Below are 13,021 nucleotides of genomic sequence, written 5' to 3'. Positions count from 1 at the left end.
TCGGTGGTGGTTTTCAAGTTCATCATTTGTTTGGGTACACTGTAAGTGATAGGCACCCTGCCAATAGAGAATGAAGCCAAAATCTGATTCCTCCTATGCTTCTGTCCATTGTTAGTGCCGACAGTTGGTATATGATGGAAGTAAATAGTAACTTGTGGTGCCATTTTCCTCCTGTAATATAAACAAAAAAGTTAGCACTAAAATTTTGATTTTGTAAAATCATCATATTTGGAGATGAAAAGGAGAATGGGTCCCACTGGGCATGCCAAAAATCATGTTAGACAAAAATTTCAAATTTAATACATTAAATTAATGTCAAACACAATTTCACCTATGCCAATTTTATAGCATAAGATTTTATTAATTTGAGTTCGACTCATCCAAGATTATAAGAATAACCTCTTAATTACTACCCTTTTTATTTAAAGGAAAACCTTTTGATTCCAATTATTATGATATTAAGTATTTGTGTAATTTTGGGAAAATTTTAAGGAATTTGGAATTGCGACCGCGCTCAGTAAATTTGACTAACTGAGCTACCTATATACCTTCTTTATGAAGGATCAAGTCACTTGTAGTTCTAGGTAGATATTTTGGAAAATGAATGGAAGAATTCCGGTAAATGACAATTCATAGGAATTCATGGTAGTTTTAGAAATTTATGAAATTCCGGTAGATGCCATATCATGTAATCATTTAGGTGTTTGGAAGTTATGAAAAATTCTGAGGTGAATGACCTTTTATGGAATTTTGAGAGTTGTGTTTGATATTTGAGAATTTTGGGAATTTGTGGTTCATGTGACTGCACTTAGTTTTAACGACTAAGTTGCATCTGTATCCTTTAGAGGAATCAATTCAAACGCAATTCAAAACATTTTTGTATATTTGAGAATTTTGTGAAGAATTAACTCACTTTGAAATTCTTACCATTTAAGGTGGGGGTTTGAGGTGAATGACCTGACTTAGAAATTTTATTGAGGTGAATGACCTCACTTTGAAATTTGGGTATTCTTATTTTAGATATGCTTTGGAGTGTTATTGAATTTTGAGGCGAAAGACCTCTTGAAAATACCATTTTACATGATTTTGAAGCTACTTTATTGCACTTTTGAATTTTGAGGTAAAATACCACTTTTGGGATTTTTTTTTGAGGTAAATGATCTCTTTGAGATACCATTTAAAATGGATTTTATCACTTGAGATGATTTAATGAGCTCATTTCAAATTTTTTTTAAAAAATTTATACCATTTGACATGGTTTTAGAATTTTGTCATTTTGGTGACAATTTTATGTCTTAAAATCTCTTTATATAATTTTTATCAAGAATTTATTTTATCTATAAAGAGATTATTTGACTTTATTTATTTAATTATTCTCAATATTTGAGAGTGAATAATTAAAACCATTATCTCTCTAAAGTTTCTTTTAAAACTAAAATTCAAAATAAAATATGATTATATTTAAATTTGGTATAAAATATCTCTTTGGTTCAGATTTCAGTTTAAATTTGAATTGAAATCGAGATATAATACAACTGGTCTTATATTCGCATCTATATAAGCATTTTTCTATTGTACTCATCTCAAATCACTCATCAAAATTCTCTAAATTTGAGAGAGAGAATTTTAGTTTGAAAGAAAATTAAAGAGTATTTTCCATAGCATTTTGGCCTTAACTTCAAGCTCAGTGAACATTTATACTTCGTCCACGTATCTATCAATTTTTGGAGTTGAAGACCAAACTCATTTATAAGCCACGTTATTTTAGTTTAGGTAATTATATATATATATGCGTGTGTGAACATCAATATATTCACTAAAGTGAAATGTATATATCATTGTTTCTTTCTAGTTTACTAGAGTATGTATATATATATATATGATTACATCATTTGTTCTTCTGTCATACATTAAAATCTTTTTAGACTTATAGGATTTCGATGCACCATTTGCACATATATATATATGATATATGTATATATGAATATATTTAATTTATATATACATCGTTTTTGTCCATATATGGATTATGTGTTTACTTTTCCTTGCATGTAGAATCAAAAGTTCTTTTCAATTAGATCAATTTGTGATAAAAGTATGTACTACATGCCAAATAACTCATATCTATGAGTTGATCGACTGCTCTCAATTTTTTCTTTCTTTGTTTCAGACTCTGAGCACATATTCATCACCATTTTTATTGAATATACATGCAGATATCCCTTTTGAATATCAGTAAAACAATAACTTTCAACTTCGCCTGCTTGAACGAGAGAAATTGCAACAGTGGAATATATTTAATCCATTGAAATCTTTCAAGACCTTTTTTGGTTAATGAGGTATTTTGCCAAAACTGAAGGTGTTCTCACTGTATTTTAGACAAAACTAATATTTTGTGATAATTTTGACAGCATAACAGTCTAATTTTATTTTAAAGAAAAATAAATTAAGGGCAGAATGAGTGCATTCTATAGATTTGTAGTGGAATGAGTGCATTCCTTAGAATTGTAGTGGAATGAGTGCATTCCATATATTTTTGGATGAGTGCTTCCATCAATTTTTTGGGGCATAATGAGTGCATTCCATCATGGAGCAAGAGAAAGCCAGGGAAGAAGAAGGAATTCAGGGATAGATATTTATCTGTGAAACCTTGAGCAATTTGAAGAAGTACTGTGATTTGATTTTTTTTTTCTCTATTTTTTTCATTATGCAAAATGTCTATCTCCCTTTTTTCTTCTCCTGCTTTTTTATTTATTTATAGAGAGTCTTGTAGTTAAAACTGTTTTCATAACACATTTAAATAAATGGAGAAGTGGGAATAAAGAAATAGGTGAGTGGAGATAACTCCCCTAATTTTTCTCACCTATACCGATTTCTCTTTCTCTCTTTTAACTACACTTAAATCAAAACCTCTCTACACATTATCTTTATTAATATATATATCATGTTTTTTTTATGTGGATATATACATATATTATATTTCTTTTATATATTGATTTAGATTCTTATTTCTCTCCCTATTTTTTTTTGTTCAACATAACCCTTTTGTGAGAATATCAACCAACTGTTGATCTGTTTGTACATATTTGATGCTGATAGTTCCTCCATCAATCTTCACTTTAATAAAGTGCTGGTCCACTTCAATGTGTTTGGTTCTGTCATGATGTATATGGTTATGTGAAATACTGATGGTAGACTGATTATCACAGTAGAGCTGAATGAGGGCTTCATATTCAATCTTCAATTCCCCTAATAGGCGTTCAATCCATATTTTTTCGCACACTCCATGGGCCATGGCTCTATACTCGGCTTCTGTACTACTTCTTGCAACCACCATTTTTTACTTCGCCATGTCACCACATTTCCTCATACAATTGTGCAATACCCAGATGTAGACTTTCTATCATTAACTGACCCAGCCCAATCTGCATCTGTGAGTACTTCGATCTTCCTCTCAGTTGTCTTTTTGAAGAAAAGACCTTTTCCTGGTGTTTGCTTTAGATACCTCATAATTCTGTATATAGCATTGAGATGTCCTTGACATGGATCATGCATATATTGACTGACCAGACTTACTACAAAAGCAATATCAGGTCTAGTATGTGAGAGGTAGATAAGCTTCCCGACTAGCTACTAGTACCTTCCTTTGTCAATTGGACTTCCTTCAAACATTTTCTTCTTGTCTCCCAGCTCGATTGAAGTTCTGCTGGGTTTACTGCCATGCATTCCTGTTTCATTTAAGAGATCAAGAGTGTATTTTCTTTGAGAAACTGAATTCCCTAGTTTGCTTGTAGCAAATTCCATTCCCAGAAAATACCCGAATCCGCCAAGATTCTTGACTTCAAAATCTTTTGCCAACATTTCTTTGATCAAAATCATTTCTTCAGTGTGGTTGCCAGTGGCAATGATATTATCAACATACACAATCAATACTGCTATTTTCCCAGTTTCTGAGTGTTTGATGAATAGGATATGATCTATTTGACCTTGCATGTATCCGACTCCCTTGACTGCTTTCAAGAACCGATTGAACCATGCTCGAGGAGATTGTTTTAGACCATAAAGAGATTTATCTAGCCTTCACACTTTGGTTGTATTGGGAGATTCTTCAAAACCCGGGGGCTGACTCATGTATACTTCTTCTTCTAGTTCTCCATTCAAGAATGCATTTTTTTACATCAAGTTGATGTAACTTCCAATCTAATTTGACTACCAGCGAGAGCAATACTCTGATAGTATTGAGTTTGGCAACCGGGGTGAAGGTTTCAGTGTAGTCAATTCCATAGGTCTGGGTAAAACCCTTTGTAACTAACCGCGCTTTGTACCTCTCAATAGATCCACTTGCATTGTATTTGACCGTGAATACCCATTTGCAACCTATTACTTTCTTGTCTGGTGGTAACTCCACTAGTCTCTGAGTTCCATTATGCTTAAAGGCTTTTATTTCTTCGAGAACTGCCATCTTCCATTGAGGAGTACCAAGTGTTTCACTGATATTCCTGGGAATCACAACATCTGACAGACTAGAGGTAAAAACTCTAAATGGAGATGATAGTTTTGCATAAGAGATGAATTTTGAAATGGGGTGTTGGGTACAAGTTCGAGTTCCTTTTCTTTATGCAATAGGAATATCTAAATCTAACTGAGTGTTTGAGGGAAGTTTACCTGGATCATTTGAGGGAAGTGGTTCTATCACTGGATCGAATTCTTGACTGTGATAAGGATTCGTTACTTGTTTATTTCTTTCTCTTCTGGTATACACCCGTATTTCCTTGTTTATGTGAGAAGCAGGTAAAGATGGATGATCTTGAGAAGCAGAAGAAGATGTGTGATCTTGCGAAGTAGAAGAAGATGGATGATTTTTAGGAGGATGAGTATCTGGTTCTGAAGGGAATGAAGTATCTAGGGGCATTTGTAAACCCCACGACCACTGAGCTTCTTGCTCGTGATGGATGTGCTCCCCTTGAAGCGAGGTGGGAGTGAAATAAGGAGAATTTTTGAAAAAAGTGACATCTTTGGAGGTGAATGACTTCTTGGTGAGAGGACAACAGCAACAGTAGCCCTTCTGTGCAGGTGAATATCCTAGGAAAACAATTTTTATGGCTCGAGGATCTAGTTTACTCCGGTGTTGGGAGTGTACGTGGACAAAGGCAGTGCAACCAAAAACTTTGACTGGGAGGTTATTGGTGGAAGTGTGAGGGTAGAGAGACCGAAAAATGGAGTATGGTGTTTTGAACTGAAGGGGCGTACTAGGAAGGCGATTAATGAGATAAGTGGCAATAAGGACAACGTCGCCCAAAGATATTTTGGAACATGCATATTGAACATAATAGCACGAGCCATTTCTAAGAGATGGCGATTTTTATTTTGGCGACTCCATTCTGCTGCGGGGTATCTACACATGAACTTTGATCAACAATTCCATGATGTAGAAGATAGGGCCAATGGTGGAATTGAAATATTCAGTACCATTATCGGTATGGAGTGTCCGGATAGACGTTTGGTACTGGGTGTGGATCATTTTGTGGAAATTTTATAAGACTTGGCAGGTTTCAGTGTAATGACCCGACTAATTCTAAGACATCAGACCATTAAAAACTACTATGACATAGCTACTATTTTGGAATACATACATAGGATAATAGAACTTTATTATAAAAATCCAAAATACAGGATCCCATTGTTATTTACATAAAAACATTAAAGAAAACATAATATTTAATTAAATTGTTCAAATACTAAATGCGGAAAGATAAATACATAAATTGAAAAGACTCAAAATAATTTCATCCTCGATCTTCCAGCAGTCCATCCATTTAGTACATCCCCAATACACATGCCAAAGCTACCATGAATCTGTCCCGCCTTCCAAGCTTATTTTTTGCACCATCTAAAATAAAAGGAATGAGCCTAATGCCCAACAAGGAAAATCTACTATAACATAACATAAATCATAAGACTAAGAACATATATTGTTGATGGCAGAAACTCATCAACAAAATATGGATGGAAAACTCAAAGAATTAATCAGAACTTAATGAATGCAAAAGAACTTGTAGAAATTTGGAGAAAAATTGCAAGTGAACAATAGAAGAAAAACTCGTATATGGCTCTTAGAATAGTCTGATATTACAATAATTTTCCAACCCCTTAGTTTGAGGGGTGGAATTCAATTTATAGCTTGGCTCTAATTGCATTGGATACAAGGTGGTCCCAGGGGACAAGAAGGTACTTGGGTACGCTGTCATGGTAGTGGCACATGTCGTGGGGGAGCAGAGGGTTATGGTGTCGATGCTGATAATTGGTCAGAAGCATGTAGGTCATGCCACCACTCCTCGTACCTCCATTACTTGCTAGGGACAGATGTCAGAGGTTGGCTGAGAAGGACCACATCATGTACCTTGCGCGTACGACCACTACTTGTCTGACGTGGGGATAGGGTCTGACATCCGGGGTCTTAAGGGTCGTACCCCGTACATGCTTCGTACCTGTATGATCTCTTTGAGTTATACCGAGGTTTTTACCTTTAAATATTGAAGTCTTTATGGGACCTCTTGGGAGACACGGTTCCAAGGTGCATGTTGCGAGGCGTAGACTTGGGGCACAGTGGCATCTCGTGTGGCGCATGGGTGCGCAGCACCTGGGTGCGAGATCATGGGACCTTCAGCGAGGTGGGTGAGGCGAAGTGCATAAGTGGCTTCGTGAGGTGCCTGGGTGCGCGGCACCTGGGCGAGGCCCATGGGTGCGCGACACTTGGGCGCGAGACCATGGGGCCTTCAGTGAGGCGGGCGAGGCGAGATGTACGGGTGGCTTCGCGAGGCGCCTGGGTGCGCGACACCTGGGCGGGAGATCATGGGGCCTTCAGTGAGGCAGGTACGGCCCATGGCTACGCAGCACCTGGGCGCGAGACCATGGGGCCTTCAGCGAGGCGGGCGAGGTGAGGTGTACAAGTGGCTTTGTGAGGCGCCTGGATGCGCGGCACCTGGGCGTGAGACCGTAGTACCTTCAAAGGACCACAAGCATAAAATGTTGGTCTTTCACTCGTGCATAATTTTTAGCATCTACACTTGCCCCCCAGTTTACAAGAGGGTCTTCAGGCTCTCTGGCAGACTTCCAGGTACGATGCTTTTGGTTTGCCCGTGAGGTATTAGCTTGTTTCTTCATTTTGACATTATAGAAAAACACACTTTGGAGTTGAAGATTATTATGAGATTTTGAGAGCGAATGTGAGCCTATCATTGTGCTCCGCAAATCCCAAGGCAAGTGCCAAGCTCCCTTCTTGACCATTGATCAAGCAGTGGATCCAATGGCTTAAAAGAGTTTGTGGTTCTTATAACTAGACATTCATCTCAAGCATAATATTTACACTTTCTCTTCTTAGCTTGGTGGTATTAGTGTCTTCACTTCCTCCAAGAGGTAAGGGGTTTGATTCCTTGCAAACTCATTTTGGTGGTCTTTCTACTTTATTATTTGAATTCCTTTCTTTTATGAAAATGTCCATATAGGTGCTTTGAGACTAAAATACCTTTCTCCTTTATTTTTGTAGGCACATATTTTCGACCATTTGCATTTCTTCGACCACGACGGTGCTTTTGACCCTAGGCCTTCTTTTGATTGTGACGGTGCTTGATTTTACTTACTCAAGGTATACTTTCTTTCTTTCTTATGTTCAGTGGGTCTAATTTAGCATTACTTGGGATGGGTTGCCTTGGACGGATCTCCTTGTGAGCCAATCCACACACATGCCCTTGCTTGTACCCCGTAGTTGGTCATTTTGAGAGCTTGTGTCTAGAGGTTTTGAGCCTATTCCTTTGTGTTTTGTAGCACCCCATTCACCTACACGTGCACCCTTATTACCTATGAGACGAGGTTCCATGGCATGTGAGGGATCGTCTAGCGTTCCTCCAGGGGTCGAGTTTGTAGACTTATCTTCACACTCGAAGTCCCCAAAAAACAACCATCACCAAGACTATGACACTTTGAGGCAGGCCCGTATACGTCACCTTAAGCACATGGCTGAACTTAGGCATAAAATCTGGGTGGTGGAGAGCGAAATAGATTCAATTTTGAGGGGTGATGGAGTTCCTTTCTCCTTTGACCTTAGTGACCACATTGCAAACCTTAGAGTGAGCCTTTTTGATCTACATATAGAGTTGGAGTTCATGGAGGGAAACCTCCCACTTGAACCTCCTGCCCTGTTCTCCCCTTATAGTTGTCATGAGGTCAACCCAGGTTCCCCTCAACCCCTGTCTTTGATTCAACCTTACTCAGCACTTCCACTCTCAGCGCCTCGGTGGAAAACTCTTGCCAGAAAGAAAAAATGGAGGGTAAAGTGGCCTGTTTCGACCTCACCTTTTTCTTTGGGTTTTGCAGATATGTCGAAGAAAGTGCTGCGACAAGTGGCTCCCGAGGGGCCAGATTCTGGTCCTTTGTTGGCATCTTCTATTGTGTCCAATGTGTCGAAAAACTGGCTGTTGGAGTTATCCGAGAAATACTATATTGGCAAGGAATACACACTGTATGCATATGAACTGTGGGCTCTGATACCAACTATAATGACCCAACTAATTCTAAGACCTTGGACCATTAAAAACTACAATGACATAGCTACTATTTTGGAATACACACATATGATAATAGAACTTTATTAAAAAAATCCAAAATACGGGATCCCATTGTTATTTACATAAAATCATTAAAGAAAACATAACCTTTAATTAAATTGTTCAAATACTAAATGCAGAAAAATAAATAAATAAATTGAAAAGACTCAAAATAACTTCATCCTCCATCTTCTAGCAGTCCATCCATTCAGTACATCCCCAATACACATGCCAAAGCTGCCATGAATCCGTCCTGCCTTCCAAGCTTATTTTCCTGAACAATCTAAAATAAAAGGAATGAGCCTATTGCCCAGCAAGGAAAAACTACTAAAACATAACATCAATCATAAGACTAAAAACATATACTATAAAATATATAACGTAAAAACGTATATCATATAAACATAGGACTTCAATATTAATGGCCATTAACTCATTACCGTAGCATGTGATAAAACCATCTAGGTCTTCAGTCTACTAATCGAGGTAGGTTAGATCACAAAATAGTATATGATAACCCATCTAGGTCCTCTGTCTACTAATCGAGGTAGGGTAAATCATAACTCTAATCTACGATAATGATAAAAAATCTTGGGATTCGATTTGCTGTCTAAGCAACTATAATACCCAAGTGACTATAACATAAAACATATTCATATACATATATAACATAGCACTATAACATATCATATCATATAAACATATCATAACACATATATTCTAACCTATTTTCCTTACCAAAAACTGGGATATCGGTGACAAGAACGGGATTGGAAAACTCCTAAAACCAACAGTAAGAATCATGAGTTTCTAAAGAAATGGAGATGAAAAGGAGATCTAAACCATCAAGACAGAAACTTACCAAAAAACCTTAAGTTTCAAGAAACTTAAAAACCTAACCAAAAGACATAATAATAAGTTAGGTACTAAAAGAAAAAGAAAATAAAAGAGCTATAATGAATTAAACCTGAGAATAAGAATACCTTGGTTAGACTAGAACTCCGTTCTACACCTCAATACCAAAATGTCACTCTATATTACTTCCCAAGTGTTTAGAAAAGCTTTTAATCCCAAAACCCTAGTGTTTTCTCTCTAGAATAAATTTAGCAACTTGGAGCCTCTGAAGAATGCTTGAATAATGAATGAAATGACTGAGTACTAGGTTCTATTTATAGAGTTCAAGGAGTGAAACTAACCCCTTTTAAATAGAATAAATAAATGAATATTAATTGAATAAATTTGAATTTTCGTTCAACAGATGCCCAGAACTCGGTCAAAAATGTTCAAGAGCAAGTCCAAGTTGTTGACGGCTGTTTTAAGCTCGGGTTCCACGAAGTTTCAAAAATGCCACCAAGGGCCGATATATCTCCCCTCTATAGGAGATATATCGCCTACCCTTATGCCTCGAACCTTCGTGGTTTCATTCGTGCAAAGGTGATGTGTTTTCCGTATCAACCTTAGGCGACATAACGACCCCTTATCGGCATACACTGATATTTTAAACACGTTTTTGCACACTTTCAGCACACTAGAAGTTTGTTAAAACAACCTTGAATGAGTAAAACATGAACCTAACAGCTGCTGGAAGGTTCTAAAGCTTCTAGATCTATCCTTTATTAAATTATTCATCTAAATTCCTTAAATCCTTAATAAACATGCATGTGACAAGTGCCACGTTCTTAATTAGTTTATCTAAACCTTAGGTTATAATAAATAATATTTCTAGGAACAACTATATTAATCAAACCTTATGTTAAAATTAATCTTTCTAAACTATATGTTAAACTTGTAAAATCCATAACTATGTCTATGAATTTCTAACTAAATCTCGGCTTGAACCAATAATCACGAAAATTAAAATACTACTACTACTACCTAGCTAAGTAAAATTCTGAGACGCTACGTAAAATTCCGAGACGCTACATTCAGATTTGTGCCTAAGTAGATAAACCCAAGTGATTCGCGTATGATTATCAATCAAGGTGATAAACGAATGCTTACCAGAGGAGGTAATGACTTTTGACGGACCCCACAAGCCACTGTGAACAAGAGAAAAAGGCCTGGAAGGTGTATATAGTTTGGGAGGAAACAAAACACGAGTATGTTTAGAAATTTGGCATATATCACATTGAAAATCAGCAACCTTTTTATTGATAAACAAAGACGGAAACAAGTATTTTAAATATAAAAAGCTTGGATGTCAAAGTCGACAATTCCATAACATAATTGTTCAAAAATTTGAATAAAAAACAGAATTAGACATAGAAATTGAAGCCAAACAATGTAAATGAGACTGCTCTTTAGGCGGATGTTGAAAGAAATAAAGTCTGTCACGAATCCTAGCACTGCCAATCATCCTCCCTGATGATAGATCCTGAAATTGACAAGAATTGGAGACAAATTTAGCAAGAAAATGATTATCAGATCTCAATTTATGAATAGATATTAAATTGCATTTTAATGAAGGAACATGAAGTACTGATTTAAGAAGTAAATCAGAAGACAATTTTATGGTGCCAATTCCTGCAATAGGTGAGTGAGTTCCATCTGCAATCTTAACACTAGACGTAGTAGAGCGGGACAATAGGAATCAAACAAATGAGGTAAACCTGTCATGTGATCAGTTGCGCCAGAGTCGATGATCCATGGTGTTGGAAAGCGGAAGAAAAATGACCAGAATGTGCAACAGATGCACTATGAGATTCGGGACCAGACTTGGGTTTCATGAAAGATTGACTAAAGAACGTGTATAATTGTTCGAGTTGTTCCTGACTGAATGAAGGGGCAGCATGAGTGCTCAGATTGGTAGCATCTGATGTCTGAGTGTGATAGGTTTTTTTGTCATTCTGGCAACGAGGTGTCCAGTTTGGTGGTTTTCCATGAATTTCCCAACAGGTGGAGCGAGTATGGCCATGACGTTGATATTGATCACACCAAGGTCGTTGCCCCGTACGATTAGGTCGAGGGTCAAGAGTGGATCTGCCAAATGGTGGTGGACCTGATTTTGAGACAAGCACAGAGCTTTCAACGACAGGCAATTCTGGAGTGGTGAGCATGACACGACGACGTGCTTCTTCATGTTTGACCTCAGAGAAAGCTTCTTCAGTGTCAGGAAAAGGAGAACAACTGACCAAACGACCCTGAACTTCATCAAGATTATTGTTCAACCTCGTAAGGAATTCAAAGACCCGCTCCTTTTCTAATTGTTGGCGCTGGAGTGTGGTGCAGGTAGCACACAAAGGAGTGGTATCCATATACAAGTCGAGTTCCTGCCACAAGTCTTGTAAGTCTGAGAAATATTGGGTTACAGTGTGAGTACCTTGCTTGATTTCTTTGAGTTTGGTACAAATCTCAAAAATCTGAGAGGCATTTCCAAGGTCAGAGTACATCTTCTTAGCAGCATCCCAGACTTCCTTAGAAATCTTAAAAAATAAATACATGCGACTGATTTTTCGATCCATCGAATTAATAAGCCAAGCAAGGACAATATAATTCTTAGCCTGCCATACCTTGTAAGTGGAGTCAGTTAGATGAGGGGTAGGAAAGTCACCAGTGAGGTATCCAAGTTTTCCACGCCCACAGATGACCAACTTTACTGACTGTGCCCATTGTAGATAACTCCTACCATCAAGTTTGTGGGCTGTGATGTGGAAAGAGTTGGTATCATGACTGTAAATGGATCCCATGGAACTAAATGACTGAATTTGGGCCTGGATTTGGGCTGGAATTGGGTTAGGCCCACTAGTTTGGGAGGAGATTTCTTCACTGCTTGTCATGATGACACGTGGCGAAGGCTGGCACGTTAGGGTGAAGCTGTCAAAGGGTCGAGGGTTTGGGCTGTAAAAAAAAGGTTGTTTGTTTATGTGACGGAGGGTTGCAAGGATTGCAAGGGTTCGACCGAGACTTGAAGGCGATGAATGGACTAAGGACGACAAGCAGAGTGTCGGGCAGGACCGAGGACCATGCCGGCGTGCAAGGTGGCAGAGTGAAGGCCTGGGCAGAGGATGACGTCGAACTAGAGCTTGTCGAAGATGTCTCCTGGAGTCACAGATGCCGTCTGGAGCTGGAGATGTTGCCGAAACCCTAAATAATAGCCAGACTGGACAGGGATGATGGACCCCATCGGAGAAGAGGAATAGAGAGTTGTACGGCTCTGATACCATATAGAATTTGTAGGAGAAATTTTATTTCTACTTTTTCTGTGTATTCCATTAGTAAAATACAATCCTAGTTATAGGATTTACACACCTAATATTCATAATTACATAATAAACTACAATTTACAAATCTTCTAAATAAGTAAACTATTGATTTTACAACTATAATCAAATCACAAGATTTGTTTTCCTTTGATTTTCTCTTATTTATCATCAGATATATCCAAGAGCTAAAAGATCATGATGGTGTAGTGTTCACTT

The 13,021-nt window shown here is 37.6% G+C and overlaps 2 protein-coding genes across 2 annotated transcripts; both read right to left on the bottom strand.

Annotated features, from left to right (window-relative positions):
• Positions 1 to 3,366: 3,366 nt before the first annotated feature.
• Positions 3,367 to 3,993, bottom strand: LOC133824051 (uncharacterized mitochondrial protein AtMg00810-like). The gene is made up of 2 exons (XM_062256911.1): positions 3,641 to 3,993; positions 3,367 to 3,514 (listed from the first exon to the last, which is right to left on the bottom strand). The coding sequence occupies exons 1-2, from the start codon at positions 3,991 to 3,993 to the stop codon at positions 3,367 to 3,369; spliced, it is 501 nt and encodes a 166-aa protein (XP_062112895.1).
• Positions 3,994 to 11,215: 7,222 nt separating this feature from the next.
• On the bottom strand, positions 11,216 to 12,379 carry LOC133824050 (uncharacterized). Its single transcript, XM_062256910.1, has one exon. It carries the CDS (start codon positions 12,377 to 12,379, stop codon positions 11,216 to 11,218), a length of 1,164 nt encoding a protein of 387 aa, XP_062112894.1.
• Between the last annotated feature and the right edge of the window lie 642 nt (positions 12,380 to 13,021).

Source organism: Humulus lupulus, chromosome 3 (genome assembly GCF_963169125.1).
Source record: "Humulus lupulus chromosome 3, drHumLupu1.1, whole genome shotgun sequence".
In the NCBI taxonomy this organism is placed as follows: Eukaryota; Viridiplantae; Streptophyta; class Magnoliopsida; order Rosales; family Cannabaceae; genus Humulus; species Humulus lupulus.
This window is presented reverse-complemented; position numbering and strand designations above follow the sequence as displayed.

What these genes read in the sequence shown, in the direction of transcription:
- LOC133824051 (XM_062256911.1), bottom strand. Translation starts at nt 3,993, where the DNA reads ATGCAAGGTCAAATAGATCATATCCTATTCATCAAACACTCAGAAACT. An exon ending in AGTCCAATTGACAAAGGAAG is followed by an intron (nt 3,515 to 3,640) that starts GTACTAGTAGCT and finishes TGCTATATACAG; the next exon opens with AATTATGAGGTATCTAAAGC.
- LOC133824050 (XM_062256910.1), bottom strand. Translation starts at nt 12,379, where the DNA reads ATGACAAGCAGTGAAGAAATCTCCTCCCAAACTAGTGGGCCTAACCCA.